The 21183-nt window shown below is 61.2% G+C and overlaps 2 protein-coding genes across 3 annotated transcripts; both read left to right on the forward strand.

The window, feature by feature from the left end:
* Positions 1-1572: 1572 nt before the first annotated feature.
* Positions 1573-5277, forward strand: MON1A (MON1 homolog A, secretory trafficking associated). 2 transcript variants are annotated; one of them, XM_054387281.1, is made up of 5 exons: positions 1573-1699; positions 1969-2436; positions 2654-3419; positions 3531-3678; positions 4127-5277. In XM_054387281.1, exons 1-5 carry the CDS (start codon positions 1573-1575, stop codon positions 4265-4267), a joined length of 1650 nt encoding a protein of 549 aa, XP_054243256.1. In that variant the 3' UTR covers positions 4268-5277. The 2 variants fall into 2 exon arrangements, with proteins under 2 accessions (XP_054243256.1, XP_054243257.1); XM_054387282.1 differs by lacking the exon at positions 1969-2436.
* A 1939-nt stretch (positions 5278-7216) lies between these two features.
* On the forward strand, positions 7217-14795 carry MST1R (macrophage stimulating 1 receptor). Its single transcript, XM_054387219.1, has 20 exons — positions 7217-8434; positions 9600-9788; positions 9871-9996; positions 10074-10244; positions 10424-10593; positions 10684-10861; positions 10951-11096; positions 11210-11371; positions 11621-11714; positions 11818-12045; positions 12127-12273; positions 12348-12507; positions 12588-12680; positions 12759-12998; positions 13079-13159; positions 13260-13441; positions 13518-13627; positions 13745-13910; positions 14261-14397; positions 14477-14795. Exons 1-20 carry the CDS (start codon positions 7217-7219, stop codon positions 14793-14795), a joined length of 4317 nt encoding a protein of 1438 aa, XP_054243194.1.
* The last annotated feature ends 6388 nt before the right edge of the window (positions 14796-21183 follow it).

The raw sequence follows: 21183 nt of genomic DNA on the forward strand, positions 1-21183 counted from the left end.
CCGCACCATGCAGCCCCCCCGAGAGGAGCCGCGGCCGGGCCGGCGGGGTAGGGCCGCCCCTCACCTCCTATGCCGCTCCCGCCGAGCCAGGCCCACCGCCACCACAGCGAGGAACCGGAAGTTCCGTTCGCCTGCACCCGACGCACACGGCACTCTGGGAAGCAGAGTCCCACCCCGCCAACCTCCGCACTACCACTCCCGGCACGCCCCGCGCCGGCAGCGCAGCCGAGGGTCTCCCCTTCCCAGCGTGCATGCCGGGAATTGTAGTCGGAGATGGGCCATGTGCCGGCGGTGGGGAGCGAGAGTTGCCTACAACTCCCATGACTTCTGCGGGGCCGGCGCTCGACCTTGGGGTGGTGAGGCCGGGTCCGAGCGGGCCTTGGGGGCGGGTCCCGCTGGGGCGGGGTGCCGCGATGCCGGGGCCGCCGCGGCGGCGGTTAGGGCCCACGGCAGGGCGGGAGGTGGTTGTTTGCCGCTGGTGTCTTTTCTCCCGCCCTGCCTAGGCCGTGCGGGGGGCTGCGGGGCGGCCTCCGCCGTAGCTGCGCCTGCCCGGAGGAATCTCGAAGGTCGGTCCCTGCGCGTTGTCCTTCGGGACGTCCGGGCCTGGTACTTTCCCGGGGCACGTCGGTGCTCCGGGAGTGGTGACGCCTCGTGCAGGGGGAGCAGAAAGGGCCCCACCCTGGGTAGTGGGTGTCCCGGGGAGCCCCTTCCCGCGAGGGGCTCTGGGGAAGGGCAGCAAGCTGGCAGTGGTGCAGCAAGGAAGGAAGGGCCAGACAAGGACGGGGCCCTAATCCGCAGCCCAGCACCCTAAAGGGCTTTTGGGGTGTCGGAGGTTTTTGGGGTCGAGGTCCAGTTCCCCCAGGTGCAGTGTTACCTGCTGGGGTTGGGGCTGGGTGCCCCGGGGTCAGGAGGTGTCATGAAGCACAGAGTGAAGCTGGAGCTCTGTGAACCTATCCAGCAGTAGGGTTGGGAGGCAGAGGGGCCCAGGCTAGCCTGCCTGAAGCCTGTTGCTTTTGCTTGCATATGTTTGTGTGTTTGCTTCTGGGCCAGGCTTTGCCCAGGAGGGTTGACCCTCCAGGCAGGGGCTGGAGAAGGCACCCTGCTCACAGAGGGTTACGCCACCTGTGTAGCCATGACCTCAAGAGGAGTGTCACCACCCTGTTCTCATCTCAGCCACCTAATCCAGGCCAAAAGCTGTAAAACCCACCCTTTGCAAACATGAGGCCACTGGGATCATTGGTGTTTGGGACCAGGCCCATCCAGGCCCATTTCCCTTCCCCACTACTGCCAGGACAAGGCAGAGAAAGCCTGAGCAGCTTTCGCAGCACTCAGAGGGAAATCGAGGCCAAGCCTGGATGAAAGGTGCTGGGGCCATGGAAGGGAGGAAATCCTGCTGGATTAGAGTAGCTTTCCTGACATCTCACCAAGGCTAGATGCTGCTTGCTGAGCCAGCAGGATTGGGCTGAGGATGCTGTCATAGCCCTGCTTGAGAGCAGTGTTTCAAGACCCATTTTGCAGATGAGTGAACATAAGGGTGACACTGTGAGTCACATGCAGGTCCTGCCCCGAGGAATGGCTGAAGATGTCCACAAGAAGAAAGGCTGGGAAGTGCCCAACGGGTCCCTGGCACCAGGAGATGGGCAGCACGCAGAGCGGTCTGAGAGCCCCACACCAGGGCTGGCACAGGGGACAGAGCCAGGTATGGGGCAGAGCTTGCCACAGGAGTAAGCAAGGGGAAAAAGCAGCTCCTCATTATGCAGGCTGAGCTCCCCACAGCCCCATGAGCAGGGTGAAACAGGCCCACTGGTTGAATCCCCACCAGCAGGACCTGTACCCCTGGGTGCCATGGGGTGGGGAGAGGAGGGCAGGTGCTTCCCTGCAAACCCCTGACCTTTATGCACCCTCCATTCACCTGCTGCCTCAGCATGGGGCACCGGTGGACAGACGCTGCACGGGCGTTGTTCCCAGGGGCGGGCCAGGAGGGAGCCATGTTCGTGCACACCCGCTCCTATGAGGACCTGACGAGTCCTGAGGACGGGGTGGCTGTGGCACGGAGCCCGGAGGAGAGGCAGGGTGAGCCGGCGGAGCTGACCAGCATGGAGCAGATCAGCAAGGACTTCAGTGAGCTGAGCACACAGCTCACGGGCATGGCCCTCGACTTGGAGGAAGAGATGAGGCAGGGAAAGGAGGGGAAGCTGGAGGCCTCTCCACAGACCACCCGCCGCGACTCGGTGCTGTCGGGCAAGGAGGAGGAGGATGTGACGATGGACACCTGGCGCATGCACCGGAAGCACGTCTTCGTACTCAGCGAGGCTGGCAAGCCTGTGTACTCCCGCTATGGCTCTGAGGAGGCCCTCTCCAGCACCATGGGTGTCATGATGGCCCTAGTGTCCTTCCTGGAGGCTGAGAAAAACGCCATCCGGTCCATCCATGCAGGTACTGCCCTGGGGGGAGTGGGACAGGGAGATGTCACAGCCTGCCTGCCTGTGCGTTTGCCACTGTGGGCCACATTGGCTGTCTGTAGGGGAAGGTTGAAGGGGGGAAGGGGGGCGGGGAGGCGGTGTAGAGGCTGTAGCCTGTCTCCTCCTTGCAGCCCTGAGGAGCCAGGCTTACAGATCTGTCCCCCGACTCCTGGGGACTCCCTCTCAAGCAGATGGCTACAAAGTTGTCTTTGTGCGGAGGAGCCCACTGGTGCTGGTGGCAGTGGCACGGACCCAGCAGTCAGAGCAGGAGATTGCCCACGAGCTGCTCTACATCTACTACCAGATCCTGAGCCTGCTCACCTGGACCCAGCTCAACCACATCTTCCAGCAGAAGCAGAACTATGACTTGCGCAGGCTCCTGGCTGGCTCTGAGCGCATCACTGACAACCTACTGGACCTCATGGCCCATGACCCCAGCTTCCTTATGGGTGCCGTGCGCTGCCTACCCCTGGCCGCCAGCGTCCGGGATGCCGTCAGCACAAGCCTCCAGCAGGCCAAGGCCAAAAGTCTGGTCTTTTCCATTCTGCTGTCAGGGAACCAACTGGTGTCTCTTGTGAGGAAGAAAGATCAGTTCCTCCACCCCATTGACCTCCATTTGCTCTTCAACCTCATTAGCTCTTCTTCCTCCTTCCGGGAGGGTGAAGCCTGGACTCCCATTTGCCTCCCCAAATTCAACTCCAGTGGCTTCTTCCATGCCCACATCTCCTACCTGGAGCAGGAGATGGACCTGTGCCTCCTGTTGGTCTCCACCGACCGCGAGGACTTCTTCACCGTCTCTGACTGCAAGCGGCGCTTCCAGGAGCGCCTGCGGCGACGAGGGGTACACCATGCTCTGCAGGAGGCCCTGCGCACCCCCTTCTACAGTGTCGCCCAGGTGGGCATCCCCGACCTCCGGCACTTCATCTACAAGTCTAAGAGCTCTGGGCTCTTCACCAGGTAAGGCCCCCAGGGAACCATCAGGCCAAGGCCCTGGTGTGGGGCACGGGTCGAGCCTTCTCCGTGAATGCCCTTGTCCAGAGAGGTTAACGGGATGCTGTGTTTCTGCAGCCCTGAGATTGAGGCACCCTACGTGCAGGAGGAGGAGAAGGAGAGGCTCTTGGGGCTCTACCAGTACCTCCACAGCCGGGCTCACAACTCTTCACGACCCCTGAAGAACATCTACTTCACAGGCCCCCATGAGAACCTCCTGGCTTGGGTAAGGGCTGTCTGCAGGGTTCAGATGGGCTCCTCTTCTCTGGTCCTGTGTGGTGCAATAAGGAGGTGGTGGCACAATACAGCACCAGCTCTGGTCCTCAGAGTGGCTCCCAGTCCATGAACTGTCCTTTTAGGGGTCAGCCTGTCTCTGTTCACCCCTGTGCCAGGGAGGGGCAGGCAGGGATGAGACTGGTGAGCTCCCGCACCAAGAGCTGTGCCATGCACTGTGGTGAACTCCCCAGGGTCACTCTGGGAGCAAACCCTGGAGTTTGATCTTTCTGCTTCTGAGCAGAACAGGTGGCATGGATTTAGGGCACACCCTTTCCACCTCATGCCCCTACACTGGAGCTCCCATGCCTATTCCCAGTAGCCCATAGTGGGAAGATGCAGTGCCAACCCTAAGAGGGATACAGATGTGTTCCCAGAGCATTCCCTTTTTCTCTGCCCAGGTAACCAGCGCCTTTGAGCTCTACATATGCTACAGTCCCCTGGGGACCAAGGCTGGGGCCATCAGTGCTGTCAACAAGCTCATGAAGTGGATCCGTAAGGAGGAAGACCGACTCTTCATCCTCACACCCCAGACATACTGACATGCATCACCCAGCACGTGGTGCCAGCTGAGAGAGCCCCTGCTGTGCGGGGGAGCCTGTCCCCTGGGGAAACCTGGGTCATGCATCCAGGGAGAGGGTACGGTGGGACCTCAAAGCATGGGAAAACCCATCCATGGGACTGTCCAGCCTGAGTGATAGAGGTGGGGTGCACAGCTGCCAGAGGAAAGCGTAAGCAGGAGTTTCATCTGCAGGCAATATCCCCAGCTGGGGGGGCTGCCCTTCCTCTGTGGTCCTCAGCTCCATCCCTTGTTATGGGCATCTTGGAGAGGGGCTACCAATACCCCAGGTCACTGGTGGGAAATTGAGGCCCTGGGCCCTGCTGCCTGTACCCAGCACTCTTTCACTGCCATCCTGTGGCTATGCCAAGGATGGGGATCCCCAAGGGATACATGGCAGTATTCAGGCCACCACTGTGGACAGAAGGACGTCCATGGGGACATGTAGGCAGGGTGGCAGGTCAACCTGCCCCCAGCTGGGACAGCAGGATCCTGCCCATAGGGAACAGAGTTGCCCCAGAGAGACTTGGGCTACTGGGGTGCCCACTGGGGTGTTTGTGGGCTTATGGAGCTGGCTCCTGGGCATTAGGCCCTAAAGGGTTTAGCTCCTAGGATACCCTGTTGGCATGTGGCCCTGGTATGCCCCCAGCCTAAGGAGGATCTTCCTCTTGACACAGGGTCACCTGCCTCCCCCAACTCAGCCCCTCAGGCAGCTATGCTGAGCTTGCTGTGTGAGGACCATCCCCTCCCTATCTGTCCCCAAGCACTGGTGGGGGCTGAGCACCTATGAATGCCAGGCAGGACCTGACCCTGCATTTTGGGCCTGTCTGCTGAGCCCTTGGAGGGGGGTGTTCAAGGAGGGGCAGAGCAACGTTGGTGGCACCCAGACACTGATGGAGCTGGGAGGGACCTGGCAGGGCTAGCACAGGGACTCAGCTCCTGAATTTGTGCTCCTGCCAGAGTGTAACTGCTTGTTTTCGCTCATAAACATTATCTGGACCCTGAGTCGAGTGTTGTCATGTTCGTGGCTGTCCACTTAGCAGGGGCCAAGCTGGGGTGGATGTTTGGTCTGGGTCCAGCCCCAGGGACCTGCTGGGGTACAGGAAAGCTGCCAGGGAGCAGTGCCAGGCAGCTGGGGAGGTGCTTCCCGGAGGGTAAGAATGGTGAAAACCCTGGGACGAGCTGGCCAGCGCCGGCTCATGTCGAAACCGAGCGGGAGGCGCTGAGGGAAGGAGCAGTTGGGTAAGGCACAGGGCTGCCACGCCTTGCACAACGCTGGGCGGGAGCCTGGCAGGGCTGAGGTCGGCCAGGTGCTGAGCCAGGGAAGTCTGTTTGCAGCCTGTCCAGCCCCTTCTGTGGCCAAAGTTCCACTGATAGCGCCCAGCTGGAGGAAAATCCGTGGGTGCTGCTGGTACCCGCAGCCTTGCCGTCTGAGGGCAGCAGGCTCTAAGGCGTCTTCCTTTATCTCTGGGAACGGCTTAAGTCCTGGCAGCGCTGGCACCTCCCGCCTCTGCAGGCAGCCCTTGATTGAGGGGGGTGAGGCACATGGGACAAAGAACGGACACAACAGCTCTAACCCCACAGCTCCTCTCGCAAAGCTGTGGATGTCCTCGCCCTGGTTTTGCCCCTCCGCTGGGGCTCCGCCTCGCGCTGAGCCTGCCGTACCCCCCGGAAGGCCTGGAAGTGAGTGGCAAGTGTGATGCCAGAGCAGGTGGCTTCGAGGAAGCGGCAATTTCATGTATCAGGGTGGGAACAGTCCCTGTGCCACCTATAGCAGCGGGGCTGGGGGCTGCTGCAGAGGGGCCAACATGCCCAGATCCTACCCCAACCCCGGAGTGCTGGCAGCCACCTCCCAGCCGCCGGGACCCTCTGATGGCCACCCAGTTGGCACTGGGCTGTAGCGGGCACCCGAGGCATTGTGCCAGCCTCGCACCCTGTACCCTCTCTGGACCCTGGCTCTCAGTCGTGTCTCTCCGGGGCACTGTGCGCACCCAAGCTCCTCCCAGCGGGGTGCCCAGCGACCCTCCGAGCACCTCAAAACGGTGCTCCCCCTCGGGGCTCCTTGTTTCATCGGGCTGCGTGTGCCGATGCCGGCCCCAGAGAATCCCCGCTGGGCCCGGCGGTAGGGCCCGCCCGTCCCGCCTGGACCCGCCCCGTCCCGCCCCGTCCCGTCCCGCCTGCTCCTGCCCGGCCCGGCCCGGCCCCGCTTCTCCCTGGCACGGAACGGCACGGCACGGCAGCGCCCAGGTGAGCTCCCCGCTGCCCGGCTCCGCCTGGCACCGGATCGAGTGGCTCCGGGGAGACGCGGATGGGGGCAGCCGGATCCAGCGGGAACTCCAGCTAGGGACCGCTCCCGGTCCCGGTGAGCTGGGGCGGCGGGGGCAGGGGTGAGGGGGAAGAGGAGGCAAATCCAGCGGTATGTCGGGGTTCTTGCCCCCGGAAGGGCTGGCAGAGGACTTGTCGCGGTCCCGTGGGGATTCCCTGTCCCCATTGCTGTCCTGGGGACTGGCAGGGATCCCCACCTCCAGGGGGTCCTCGCGATCCTTGTCCCTGGAGGGATTGGCAGGGGCCACCATTCCAGTCTCCAGGACCGGGGGTCTTGCAGGACAGGCAAGACTCTGGGAGGTGGCAGCAGGCAGGCTTTGTTCCCCTGCCCTGCCACACAGGGTTTGGCTTCACCTCTGCCTGTGGTATTGGGGAAGAGGTTTGGTAGAGCCCATCCTTCTCCTGGCAGCACCCACCATCGCCTGGCTTCAGGGCGCTCTGGCACCTCCTGAGTCATATGCAGCCATGGGGTCCTTGCCTAACCACAGTGAGTAAAACCCTTTCTCCTTTATTTTGGCAGATGTGATGGTGACCCTTCTGCCAGGCATCCCAGCCCGGCTCGGTGCTGAGCACCATTGATAGCCCCACCCTGGCGGCACTGTGCAGCATGGACCTGTCATGCCATGTGTGCCTCTTGCTGGCATTTGCCCTGGCCCCGCTGGAAGCCAGCACCTGGCAGTGCCCTCGCATTCCCTACAGCTCCACCAGGAACTTTTCTGTCCCCTACACCCTGCCCAGCCTAGACACTGGCAGCCCTGTGCAGAACGTTGCCATCTTCACCGACGCCACCGGCCCAGTCGCTGTCTTTGTGGCTGTCCGCAACCGCATCCTGCTGGCAACTCCTGAGCTGCGCCTGCTCTCCGTCCTTGTCACCGGCCCAGTAGACAGTGCCCAGTGTGAGATCTGCCGCTTGTGCCCAGCCCCTGCAGATGGTCCCAAGGACATGGACAACATCCTGCTACTGCTGGACCCGCTGGAGCCATGGTTATACAGCTGTGGCACAGCACAGCATGGGCTCTGCTACCAGCACCAGCTGGAGGTGCAGGGTGGCATAGTGGCCATCACAGCCACTCACTGCCTGTACTCAGCCAGAGGCAACAGCCCTGCATACTGCCCCGACTGTGTGGCCAGCCCCTTGGGGACCAGTGCCACTGTGGTGGCCACTTCCTATGCCTCTTTATTCTACCTTGGTTCCACCATCAACAGCAGTGTGGCAGCATGGTACAGCCCACAGTCAGTGTCCATTCGCAGGCTGAAGGGCACCTTGGATGGCTTTTCAGATGACTTCCAGTGGCTAACGGTACTGCCCCAATACCAGGACAACTACACCATCCACTATGTGCACTCCTTTGCTGACGGGGACCACATCTACTTCCTGATGGTGCAGCCGGAGCGTCCGGGCTCCGCAACATACCACACACGCCTGGCACAGCTCAGCACCCACGAGCGCGACCTCCGCCACTACCGAGAGCTTGTCCTTGACTGCCGCTTTGAGTCCAAGCGGCGGCGGCGGCGCAGCAGCAAGGAGGATGATGAAGGGGATGTCACCTACAACGTGCTGCAGGCAGCCCATGCTGCCCGCCCTGGTGCCCGCCTGGCTCGCGACCTCGGCATCGATGATACTGACATGGTGCTCTTCGGTGCCTTCGCTGAGAGCCATCCAGAGAGCCAGGTGCCACGAGAGGACTCGGCTGTCTGTGCCTTCCCCCTCCGCCTCATCAACCAGGCCATAGAGGAGGGCATGGAGAAGTGCTGTGGCACTGGGCACCAGCCTCTGCTGCGGGGGCTCAGCTTCTTCCAGCCAGTGGAATACTGCCCACATAATGTGAGTCCTCCACCCTGTGCCATCCCGGGGAGCTTAAGAATTGGCTGGGACATGGTTAGGTGGATCTGGGATGCTGGGAAGTGCTGGTAAAGCTGGATTGACAGGAGGGTGGGTTAAGCACTGGGAGAGTGGCACTACCCAGGTGTGAGTTAGCCCTACCAGTGGCCCATCACTGCCCACTCTATTTCACTAGCCCTGGCCACACTGAGGAGTCAGTGTGCTGGTGGGGATATGGTTGTTCTCCCCAGAGCTGGGTGCCTCAGACTCACATCCCAACACATGGGCGCACTGCTGCTTGCCGTGCATTGGGCCCAAAGTCCTCAGTGTGGCTGCCTCCACAGTGCCTGTCCCCAGCACCAGGGTTTTGATGGCCACCTTTTCCAGTTGTGGGGAACAGGGAAGACTCGGGGCCTCAGTGCTCAGGGTACTTGGGGTGCCCAGCCACTCCCACCTTGCCCCCGCCAGCCCAGGAGCCGACGCCTTCTCTGGGCAAATAAACCACAGGCGGAAGTGTGGTTTAGTCACCAGGGTTTCGTCTGCTGAAGCCACAAGGCAGGAACACCGTGTCCCAGGAACAAGCCCAGGCACAGCTAGGATGGGGACGAGTGAGTGAATGGGCAGGGTCCCTTTTGCAGGCAGGGTCCCAGCAAGCAACCATGACATGAGCTTGGGTGTTCTCAGTCAGGAGTGGGGTAAGGTGCAGCCAAATCCCCTCCTCTTCCCGTCTGGAACAAACAGCTCACTGCTGCTGACATGCACTGCTGGCACAGCCAGCCAGGAGGGAATCCCCAGCCCTGAGCACCGATGGGGGACCAGTGGGGATGCCCTGGGCCCTGGGGTCCCACTTCAACCCCAGCTCCCTGCTCAACTTCAAGTGCTGGGGAGGGATGGCTTTGGGATCCCCGCCCTGTGGTGCTGGCACAGATAACCACATCCAGATGGAGTGGGGTTGGAGGCCAGGATCTGACGCTGTGTACGCTGGGCCTGAGGGAGGGGCTGCGGATGTGCTCTTCACCCAAAATTTTCCCAGCCTGGAGAGGGAGCTTGTGCAATTGAGTGCTCCCCAAAACATACTGTGGCTGGAGCTGGTGCCCACCCACAAGGCTATGGGAGGGTTGGGCTGCTAGGGCCGGCTTCAAGGCACTCTCTCCATGCTTGATCATAGGTGAACCTCTCAGCCCCAGTGGCCAACACCAGCTGCTGGGACCAGCCCACCCTTATCCCTGCTGCCTTCCATAAGGTGGACCTGTTCAACAGGCAACTGGCCGGTGTCCTCCTCACCTCCATCTTCGTCACGGCCCTGGGGGATGTCACTGTGGCCCACTTGGGCACCATGGAGGGACGCGTCTTGCAGGTGGGATGGGGGGCTGGGTAGGGTTGGAGTGCTCCCTGTGGCACACGGGGCATGCTCAGCACCCTGCTCTGCCCCACGGCAGATGGTGCTCCAGCGCTCCAGCTCCTACCTTCTCACCTTGGCCAACTTCTCCCTGGGGGAGCCAGGGCCAGTGCGTGGTGCCATGGGGCTGCAGAGCCACTCAGTGTTCTTTGCTGCCAGCACCAAGGTGAGTGGGGAGTCTGGGGGGCACATGGCGGGCACTGAGCCCCGTGTTCTTCACTCATCTCCACTCTCTGTCCCCAGGTGTGGCGTCTGAATGTCACTGGCCCTGGCTGCCGCCACTTCTCCACGTGCCAGCGCTGCCTACGAGCTGAGCGCTTCATGGGCTGCGGCTGGTGCAGGGATGGGTGCAGACGCCAGCATGAGTGTGCAGGCCCCTGGGTCCAGGACAGCTGCCCACCTGTCCTCACTGACGTAGGTCTGCGCCACCTTCCCCCCTGCTCCCCACATCTCCCGGGTGCTCAGGCAGGGAAGCAGGTGGCAAATGGGTGGTGGGGCCTTTGCACCACCCAGAGACCCCAGAGGAGGGGCTCTCTGGACCTGTGACTGCCAGGCTTTTGAGGCTCAGGGTGACATCAGCTCCTCTCCCACAGTTCCACCCTCGGACTGCCCCGCTACGGGGCCGGACGCGGGTGACACTCTGCGGAATGACCTTCCGCTCACACCTGGACCCTGACCCCAGCCGCAGACCAGCCAGGGCGTACCAGGTGTTGGTGGGACAACGAGCCTGCACCGTGCTGCCAGAGGAGAGCAAGAGCCACAGGTGTGTGGTGGTACTGGGTGGGTAACAAGAACAGAAAGAGGACTGGGGATGCCCCCCTGTCTGAGGCTGACTGCTGTCACCACCCCACAGAGCCCTGCCCACCTCTCGCCACAAGGACTTTGTGGATGAGCTGGTGTGCGAGCTGGAGCCAGGGGGCCCGATGGCAGCAGTGGGCTCAGCCATTGTGGTGCTTACTGTGGAGGAACCCGACGGACCCTCTGGCTTCCACGTCCGAGGCTCAGCCACCCTCCACGGCTTCTTCTTCGTGGTAAGGTCCCACACTGGTGGTCACTTGTGGCAGGGATGAAGGGTGGGCTTGGCTCACCCACCCACCCCACTGACCCCATCTCTATCCAGGACCCCCGTGTCAGCGCCCTGCACCCTCCATTTGGCCCCCGGGGTGGTGGCACCCACCTCTCGCTCCATGGCACCCACCTCTCAGCAGGGAGCAGCTGGCGGGTGATGGTCAACACTTCTGAGTGCCCCCTGGCTGCGCAGCCCAGGTACACCCCTGTCCTGCCCCTGCCAGTCATGTGGGCTCCCTGACACAAGGACAGTTGCGTAGATCTCCTTGTGGTCCCAGTGTCCGCTCCAGCCACTGCTACTGTCCCCCCAGGCAGGGTGACAGGGAGATTCGGTGCACAACACCTGCTGCTGGTGGCCTGGGGAAAACCAGAGTGGCCCTGTGGATTGATGGGGAGGAATTTCTGGCCCCCACGCCCTTCCAGTACCGCCCTGACCCCTTCGTTTCAGCCGTTGTCCCTAGCTGCAGCTATGAGTGAGTACATGGGCTCCCTTTTCCTGAGGGAAAAACAGCCCTAGCCTCCCACCACCCCATCTGGGCTGGATGAGGTGCTGGGCACTGCATGCACCCCAGGGACTGTGTGCACCCCAAGGGCTGTGATAACAGTGATGGCCACATGTGCCCCAGAAACCATATGCACCCTGGGGACCACATGCACCTCAGAGACCACATGCATCCTGGGTGCCATGCACATCCCGGGGCCCTGATCCCTGCTCACTGTAGGGGCTCAATTGTCACCATCACCGGCACCCACCTGGACTCAGTGTATCGTGCCAAGATTCGTTTTGAAGCCAACAGTGTGAAGACTGAAGCCACAGTAAGCACCGGGGCAGGAGACTGTTGCCTCTTGGCCCTGCCCTGTCCACCTCTATTCCCTGGGCACCATGCTATGCCAGTGCCCAACATCCCCTTGCCCACAGGAGTGCGAGGGCCCGCGAGCAGCAGGGCAGCTGCTGTGCCACAGCCCACCCTTCCCCTTTGAGAGCAATGTGGAGACAGCGCCTGGGAACCTGAGCGTGCTGCTGGATGGTGCCACTGACCGCTGGCTCTTCCGCCTCCGCTACTACCCCCAGCCCAAGGTCTTCCCCTTGGAGCAGGAGGGTGGGCACCTCCACCTCAAACCTGGTGATGATGAGATCGAGGTGCATGTACGTGGGGCAGCAGGGTGAGCCTGGCTTGGGGGCTCCATCCAGCGGGACCCCTGGGTTCAGGGTACTGTGTCTGGGCAGCAACTGGGGCTGGATGCTGTGGCCACGTGCATGAACATCACCATGACGGTGGGGGGCCAGGACTGCCACCCCAATGTGCTGAAGAATGAAGTGACGTGTCGTCTGCCCCGCAAGCTGCGCCTGCCCTCGTCTGGGGCTCCCGTGGAGGTAGGCACCCCTCAGGTTTGGTGAGCTGCCCTGCTGTCCCCCATCCTATTCCCGCTGAGTGCCTGCTCCCCCAGATCTGTGTGAATGGCGCCTGCAAGGCGCTGGGCTGGGTGCTGCCAGCTGCCACCTCGTTGGACCTGGCCACCAGCCTGGCCCTGGGCATCGGGGTCACCTTCCTGGTCTGCTGCATCCTGGCTGTCGCACTGCTCCGCTGGCACTGGAGGAAGAAGAAGGGTGAGTGCCACACTCCTCAGCCATCCCACTGCCCCCTGCCAATCCCCCTGACACACCGCCCACCCCACTGCTGCCTACAGGGACGGAGAACCTGGAACTGCTGGTGCAGGCTGGCCGAGGCAACCCCCCTGTCACCACCCAACGTGCTGGTGTCGATTATAGGGAGGTACCAGGTAAGTGGTTGTCATTGGTGGGTGGTAGGGTGCTGGGTGCCTGCCCAGCCCTCATCCTGCCTCTGCCTGTCCCTGCAGTGCTGCCCGTGGTGTTCAGCCCCAGCCCAGTGGGGCCTCGGGCACGATTCATTGGTGCTGGTGCCAGTTCTGGTGCCAGTGCTGGTGCCAGTGTGGCGGGTGGTGGCTCCCCCGTACCCTTGCTTAGGACCACGTCCTGCTGCCTGGAGGATCTGCGGTCAGAGCTGCTGGAGGAGGTGAAGGATATCCTCATCCCTGAGGAGCAGCTCATCACCCACCGCCACCAGGTCATCGGCAAAGGTGACACCCCACACTGATCTGGCTGTGATATTGCCCATTCACCATGTACACTGCCAGCTTGATGCCACCTCTCTCCATAGGGCACTTTGGCAGCGTCTACCATGGCACCTACATGGACCCACTGCTGGGGGACATCCACTGTGCCGTCAAGTCCCTGCACCGTGAGTAGCACCAGCTCCCATGGCATAGTCCTGTGGCATGGTTTTGCTATGTGATCCCATGGCATGGTGGCAGGGTGCCCCATGGCTCTGATCTTGGCAGGCATCACGGATGTGGAGGAGGTGGAGGAGTTCCTGCGTGAGGGCATCCTCATGAAGAGCTTCCACCACCCCCAGGTGCTCTCACTGCTGGGGGTGTGTCTGCCCCGCCGTGGGCTGCCCCTTGTCGTCCTGCCCTACATGCGCCACGGGGACCTGCGCCACTTCATCCGTGCCAAGGAACGGGTAGGGAGGTATCCTTCAGCAAGGGGTGGGGTCAGTGGAAGGCCAAGGTCACTCTGCTCACAACTCTGTCCTGCAGAGTCCCACGGTGAAGGACCTTATTGGCTTTGGGCTGCAGGTGGCCCTGGGAATGGAGTACCTGGCCCAGAAGAAGTTTGTGCATCGGGACCTGGCAGCCAGGAACTGCATGTGAGTGTGGCCATGCCCACCAGACCTTCACCAGGAGGTCATCCCATATGCCTAGGGATGAGCATGGGGAGTGCTGCCTCTTTGTCTCCCCATCCTCCCCAAAACGGTTTTCCACAGGCTGGACGAGACACTGACGGTGAAGGTGGCTGACTTTGGGCTGGCACGGGATGTCTTTGGCAAGGAGTACTACAGCATCCAGCAGCACCGCCACGCCAAGCTGCCAGTCAAGTGGATGGCACTGGAGAGCCTCCAGACTCAAAAATTCACCACCAAGTCAGATGTGGTAGGCACAACCCCCGTCCCCATCCCCTGACCCTCATCCCAGGCAACCAGTGACAGAAGGAGAGGACACAGTCTCAAGCTGCACCAGGGGAGGTTCAGGATGGATGTTAGGAAGAAATTATTCACAGAAAGAGAGATTGGCCATTGGAATGTGCTGCCCAGGGAGGTGGTGGAGTCACCATCCCTGGAAGCATTTAAAATAAGACCGGATGAGGCATGTAGTGCCATGGTTTAGTTGATTAGATGGTGTTGGGTGATAGATTGAACTTGATGACCTCGAAGGTCTTTTCCTACGTGGTTACTTCTGCGATCCCTCCTGCTCACCCCCAACGGTGGCTCTCTGCTCTGCAGTGGTCCTTCGGGGTGCTGATGTGGGAGCTGCTGACACGGGGGGCATCGCCATACCCCGGGGTGGACCCCTACGACATGGCACGCTACCTGCTGCGGGGGAGACGCCTGCCACAGCCTGCCCACTGCCCCAACACACTGTGAGTGGGGCTGGGAGGTGGCAGGGTAGGGATGGGTTGTCTCCGGGGGTTGCTAGTGCTGATTGGCATGTCGGGGCAGGTACGGGGTGATGTTGAGCTGCTGGGCACCGGTGCCTGAGGAGAGGCCTTCCTTCACGGGGCTGGTGGGCGAGCTGGAGCGTGTCCTGGCCACGCTGGAGGGCAAGCACTACGTCAATCTGGCTGTCACCTATGTCAACCTGGAGCGTGGCCCCCCCTTCCCTCCTGCCGCCCTGGGGCAGCTGTCTGATGATGAGGATGAGGACAACGAGGAGGAGCAGGAGAAGGAAGAGGAAGAGGAAGAGGAAGAAGAAGAAGAAGAAGAAGAGCCGTATGCTGATGGGGTGTCCAGCACAGTGGAGGCTCCTGGACCCCCATAAACCATGGGCATGCCCCCTCTAGGAGGGATGCAGTATGCAGCCAGGTGCTATGGGACACCTTCCCAATAGGATGGGTGCTGGGGGACAGCTGGGTGCTGTGGGGTGCTCTCCCATGGCTCACATCCAGACCATGCTGGGTGCTCTCCAGGATTGGTCCCGCACCACAAGGTGCCATGGGGCTCTGTTCTGAACTGGCTGGGTGCTGGGAGGTTCAGCCTCATAGGTGAGGCTGTGCCGTGGGGGTCTGCTTCTCAGTCCCACAGCAGCTGGGTGCTGAGGATCTCAGGCTCAGCCCCACAATGTTTTGTGGTGCTGTGGGGCCCCAGTTGAGCCCCAGCAGGTGCCATGGGGTGGCCCATCCCATGCAGGGATCCCGTGGGGTTTCGAGCCCCTCAGCTGCTCATTAAAACCTAACTATATTTTTTTCTCAGGCTGAGGCTGTGTCTTTTGGGGGTGCTGTGCCCTGCGTTAGCCGCACCCCTGTCCCTGCACATGGAAGTCCCTGCCCCACGTCCTCCCCACTGCCCCAGGGGCATGTGGGTGAGGGTGCACCTACTATTCCTGTGCCAGCCACGGGAGGGCACCTTCATACCGGTGCTGGCATGGCCACCCTGGGCACCAGGCCCCTGTGTCCACCATGCCAGGGCTGTCCTTTGCACCCTAGGTCTCCTGCACTTGGAGGGGGACCCAGGTGCCCAGGAGGTGATGCTGGCACCAAATATTTTTCCTAAAAATCCCCTTCCCTCTCTGAGCTGTGGCTAAGTATAGCCCCAGTGGTTCTGCCAGCAGCTCTGCCAGCTGAGGTGGGCTCTGCCAGCCGGGTGGGCTCAAGGCACCCATCCCACTTGCAAAGCTATAGTGGACTGTGGTGCATGAGAAGGCATGGGGAGCACTGTGCTCTTGGGTAGGGCATGATGGTGCCCCTGTGACCCCTCTGCTGGGAGTGTGGGTCATGGTGCCCCTCGACCAGAGCATGATGTGTGCACAGGGCATGGGATTACAGTGCCCCTGAGATCATGGTACTCCTGGGGTGATGGGTTTTTGGGCATCGGATCACAGTGCTGCTGATGTAATGGAGCACAGGGCATGGGATTACAGTATCCCTGGCACTGAGTTGCCCATGGGACAATGGCACCCAGGCCATGTGATCATGGTGGCAGATGTGGTGGCACCTAGCCCATGTTATCCCTCTGTGCTGCCTGCTTTTGGGCACAGCTGTGGACCCTACCTCCCTGCACAGTGTCATTACCAAGCTCACTTAATTACAGCCTAATTGCTTCAGCTGCTGCCAGTTCAGGGGACAGTGCCACTGTCAGGGCAGCCCCAGGGCATGCCCAAAGATGACACTGGGACTGCCCAGGAGTGGGGAGAATTGCTGAGCCCCACCACCACCAATGCTTGCTTTGCCCCCTACATGAGCTGGCTTTCTCTGCTCCTGTTGCCTTTCTCACACCTGTGAGAAACTCATCCCGATGAGGAGGACCCTTCTACCCCAGTTTTGGGGCAAAAATGCCCTAGAACAACATGCTGGAAAACATACTGGAGGGCATGGACGATGGGCATCACTGCCTTGGTTACACAGCCAGAGCTCAGGACGAGGGCAGGGTGTACAGATGGGGGAGTGTGTGGGCAGGGGATTCTCAGGGTACATCCAGGTTGGACAAGGGATGTTAAAATCTGCTCCGGCCCCGCGGCCATGGTCAGTTTCATTCTGCAGTCCGGGGCCAGCTGCACGGCACTGTCTTTAAATAAAACCTCCTCGACTGCTCATTAAGCGGCGCCGGGGCCCGGGGCCGCGTCAGCTCCCATCAGCCAAACTGTCCGTCTCCGCCGGCGCCCCGCACCTACACTACTCTGCCGCCGTGCCCGACAGGGTATTTTTAGCATGCCTGGGTCCTGGTATCGCGCAGTCAGAGGGGGCTACCAGGTCCATGCCTCCGTTTCTCCATAGTGGGACCACACGTGTCCCCTGGCTGGGATTTTGGGACACCCAGTGTGGGTCCTGGTCCTACCAGTGTGAGGCCAATTGATGCCACTTCAGCTCTGCTGCCAAGTTGCTGTGATAACAGAAGGGCCTGGCACTGCGTGGTTAGGGCTGGGTCAGAAACTGGAGGTGCTGGGGGCTGCTGGGCACTGGTGCTGGGGGCTGCTGGGGGCTGGGAGTGCAGCCGAGATGGCCAGTGGGGGAACCACCAGCAGCCAGGATGGATGGATGGATGGATGGATGGGTGGATGGATGGATGGAAGCATGGATGGATGGAAGCATGGATGGACAGACAGGTACTCTGGGTGTTGCCCTTCTCAGCACAGGGCAGGGTGGTTGCCTGGGGCTGTAGATGGGTGGCAGATGTGTGCCAGGCCTGCTGTTCTGTGACATGGGGGGGTGGCTTCAGGGGCACACCATGGAAGTGGGGCTGCCAGTGCCCCATGGTGCAGTGGAACAGCCAACTACTGATTAGCTGAGGAGGCTTGTGTGGCTATGGCACATAACAAGGGCCCCTGCCTTTGGCTGCTCCCCCCACCACAAATGTGCTTGCAGAGATGACAGATTTCATGCTAATATACATTTACCCTGCCCTAATTATGCTGCGGGAGGTGAGGAGCAAGCGCCCGGCCTTCAACACTGTGGGCTGGCAAGTCCCCACCCCTGCATGCTCCTGTCCATCCCTGCCAGCCAGGATGGGCACTGGTGCTGCACACACTACCATGGCACAGGGGAAGGGCAAGGTGACCTCACAGGGTGGCATCTCACACAGCACTCACCTCCCCTGCCCCAGCTGGGAGGTGTCTCAGAGGTGCTGTCCAGGCAGGGCACCCAAGGTTGGGCACCAGGTAAGTGGCACCTGAACGTGCTGCATGGCTGGGTGTGGTTGGTGGAGCTATGAGCACATGTGGCCGTGCCATGCCTGCCATGCTGTGCCATGCCAGGCTCACCCACCCTGACTGCGGCAGAGCAGCCAGCGTCCCACCCCACAACGCGCCTTGCACACACAGCACTTTAAATGTTTTATTTGGGGAAAGTGCTGTCGTTAGCAGGGATTAATTATTAAAATCACAGCCATCTATAAAACATGAGTGGCCATGTGTGGGGCTGTGGGCACACAGGCAGAGCCAGCCACGGTCCTGCTGCTGGCGGCGCCTGGGGACATGCTGCAATAGCCTTTCCCAGCGCCGCCACAGTGGCAGCTGGCACCAGTGGAGGTTTGGGTCTCCTTGTGGCAAAGCGAATGCAGAGGCTGGGTGCAGGCAGGGGGTGCCGCCCAGGTGGGCAACCTGTCCTGCTGCCTCCGCTGCAGACCCTGGGCAGCCGGGCTGGGGGCTGCACTGGAGGCAGACAAAACTGGGCCAAACCGGCGTCTGAGCAGAGTGGTGGTCCCCGGCGCCAGCCGGCCCGGTAAGAGGTGGCAGGAGGCAGCCGGCAGCACCGAGCTGTTTTTAGCGGCTGTCGGCGCTGCGGGGAGCGGGCGTGAAGAGCGGCGGCCGAGCCAGTTTTAGAAACCAGCAAGTTTTGCTAATGATGCCAGCAAGTGGCGGGGGGGGAGGGGGTGCCTGCACCCTGACACCCCACACCCCAGCCGCCAGCCCTGTCCTCTCTACCTGATTCTGGCACCCACATCTGGCCGCACCTGCACAGCCCAGGGTACCCCGACACCTGTCTGAGGCTCTGCTGGCCCCTGTTGAGCTTTGGTGGGCTTTTTAGGAAGCTTTGGTAGCCCTTAGGGATCTCTGACAGCCCATGTGGAGCCTTGGTAGCCCTTAGGGATCTTTGACAGCCCATGTGAAGCCTTGGTGCCCCTTGGGGAGTTCTGCTGTCCCCCAAGCAGCTCTGCTGGCCCCTAGGGAGTCTTTATTCAGTCCAAAGCCTTCCAGCCTCAAAGACACAGCTTTTTCTGACCCTGAAACAGCTGCTGCCCTTGGTCTAGGAGGCTTGCCCCATCTCAGCACCTGGTCAGGACTTGTGCCAGCCACATCCCAGGCACCTCCCTAGGGGCTGATTCTCTCCTGGCAATGATCCCCACTCAATCTGCGTGTGAAAATCCTCATCCTAAGCAGCCTGCCTGTGCCCTGGTCCCCACAACTTTGGGTACTGCCCCAGGGAGACCGCTGGGAGGCCAAGCTAGTGGAGAGGTACAAGGTTTTTTGTTTTGTGTTAATGTGCCACCATCATCAACTCAGGGAGAGGCCAGGGTGAGCAGCTGTGGGCAGTAGTGCCCAGCCAGATGAAGAGTGGCCCCACCCTCACCCACAGCTTGATCACCAACTGGGACAGGCTGGAGGAGCTTCTGCCAGGCACGTATTCTACTGGGAGCTGTGTGCCTGCCCAAAAGAATTGACAGTGCCGGCTGCAGATGCCTCACTTTTTCCCACTGTCAACCTGGAGAAGGTGGCCAAGCTGCCCAAGCTGCCCTTGGAAGGCTCTGTGATGCCAGCCCTGCTGGCGCTGCTCTGCTCCCTGCTTGCTGCCTACTCCTACAGCCACACTGCCGGTGTGGTGGGTTCAGAGCAGCACCATATTGCTGGTAGTGGTGGGTTTAGCGCAGCACATCCTATGCAGTGAGGTTGTGGGGAAGTTACACTCTGCCCCATACCACCTTCTGCCTGCATGTGGCCACCTCTCTTGACACCTTACAGGGCACATGGGTGCCCCAGAATGCCCACAGTGAGGGTGGCCCCAACATCACACCACCCTGCTGCTGCTGACCCCAGTAACAGGCCAGCAGTGGTGATCAGTGGCCGTGATCCCTCTCTTTGTGCCCACCCCTCCCTGAAGCCCCCCGAAAGGAAGGATGGGGTTTATTTGGCCCTGTTGCCAGGCCAACACACAATTATCTCTGATTGCCTGGCGGTTGCCATGGCGATGGCGAGCACACAGGGATGCAGTGCCACGTGGTTCTTGAGTCACGGACACACTGCACCCCCCTCACTGTACCCCGTCGCAGCCCACCGTGTGTACCCCATCACTAGGCTTGCCAGGCTGGGCTGGCCCCAGCCTGCCTGGGACAGAAGGGAAGGCCAGGTGTCCCCTACCCCATGTTCTCCTGCCACAGGCAACGGGGTACAGTCAGGTGCCTTCCACTCTGTGTGTCCCCCTACCCCAGGGAGAGAGGTACCAGCTGGGTGCCCTGCTTCTGGCAGCCCCAACTTGGGCAGCCCAGGTCTGCTCCCTGCAGGGGTCCTGTGGGAAACGTCAACCTAAATCAGCCATGTCACCATGCACACAGCTCTGAGCTGACTGTGGGGCAGTGGGAATAGTGATGTGCGTGGAAGTGCATGGGGCAGTGGGTGCATGGAGCATTGCATGCATTGGGGCAATGGGTGCTGGGGGAAGCAGGTACAGAGTGGTGGGGAGTGATGGGTGCACAGAGCTGTGGGTGCACAGAGCTGTGGGTGCAAAGAGCTGTGGGTACACAGCCTGGAGAGTGCACAGGACAGTGGGCAGGGCACAGAGAACAAATGGTATTAAGCTCAGCAGAACCAAAATCCCAAAATGGGACACAAAATGGCCCAAGATCTGAACCAGAGACAAGGCCAGGAGAAGGTTGGGTGGACAGTGGCAGGACCCTGGGGCAGTTCTGCTGGGCAGGAGGCTTGTACCAGGAGGTGATGAGCACAGGCCAGGCCAAGGGGCACTAGAAGAGCACTGCCCATCCCTCGGGCAGTCCTGGACCATGGTGGGTGCCTGCTGGGTAATTGGGAGTTACACTCCAGGTTCCCAGGCGCAAAGATTAATAATCGTGCTGTGCTGCCAGCTGCTATGATTAAACTCTTGATTAGAAGCTCAAACTACAGTGTCCTGCTAATTCCCCAGCTCTACGCACTGTTAATTACCCAGTGCGGTGGGCCTGGGGTTTGCAGAGCTCTCTGCCATGCAGGGGATCGATGCAGGAAGTGCCCCAGGCTGCCTCTGCTTTGGGGTGCTGGTTGCTCTCCCTGTGTGCAGAGAGAAGATGCTGGTTTAGGCCAAGGGACCCTGGTGTCCCCTTTCCATGGGCCTGCCCTTCCTCAGCTCCCGGGGTTGTGGGTCACAGGAAAGGAGGACCACATCCCTCTGGCAGCTCAGGACAAGGCAGGCTGGATGGGTTTGGGGAGCTGGAGTTTGGTGGGTGCAGGGGTGGGAGGGGAGAGGTTTGCAGCTCGGAAACAGCACCATATGGACTGCAAATGCCAGCACATAGCCATTGGGAGGTTCTGCACACGCGGCTGCATTGCATGAGGAGGGAGGTGCTCCCAAGCCGGGCGAAGGGACTTGGGCCTCTGCTGTGCCTCTAGGGCTCTGCTGTCTACCCTGGGCTACGGCCAGTGCTAAGGGTATCAAGGTGGCCAATTTCCTGCCCTTTTCTTGCCTCTTGACACAGTCATGGGGCACAGGCAGTCCCTGTGGGAGTGG

Source organism: Indicator indicator, chromosome 15, assembly GCF_027791375.1.
Source record: "Indicator indicator isolate 239-I01 chromosome 15, UM_Iind_1.1, whole genome shotgun sequence".
NCBI lineage: Eukaryota > Metazoa > Chordata > Aves > Piciformes > Indicatoridae > Indicator > Indicator indicator.

What these genes read in the sequence shown, in the direction of transcription:
- MON1A (XM_054387281.1), top strand. Translation starts at nt 1,573, where the DNA reads ATGGCTGAAGATGTCCACAAGAAGAAAGGCTGGGAAGTGCCCAACGGG. An exon ending in GGCACAGGGGACAGAGCCAG is followed by an intron (nt 1,700 to 1,968) that starts GTATGGGGCAGA and finishes CGTTGTTCCCAG; the next exon opens with GGGCGGGCCAGGAGGGAGCC. An exon ending in ATGAGAACCTCCTGGCTTGG is followed by an intron (nt 3,679 to 4,126) that starts GTAAGGGCTGTC and finishes TTCTCTGCCCAG; the next exon opens with GTAACCAGCGCCTTTGAGCT.
- MST1R (XM_054387219.1), top strand. Translation starts at nt 7,217, where the DNA reads ATGGACCTGTCATGCCATGTGTGCCTCTTGCTGGCATTTGCCCTGGCC. An exon ending in GAGGAGAGCAAGAGCCACAG is followed by an intron (nt 10,594 to 10,683) that starts GTGTGTGGTGGT and finishes ACCACCCCACAG; the next exon opens with AGCCCTGCCCACCTCTCGCC. An exon ending in CCACCAGGTCATCGGCAAAG is followed by an intron (nt 12,999 to 13,078) that starts GTGACACCCCAC and finishes CTCTCTCCATAG; the next exon opens with GGCACTTTGGCAGCGTCTAC.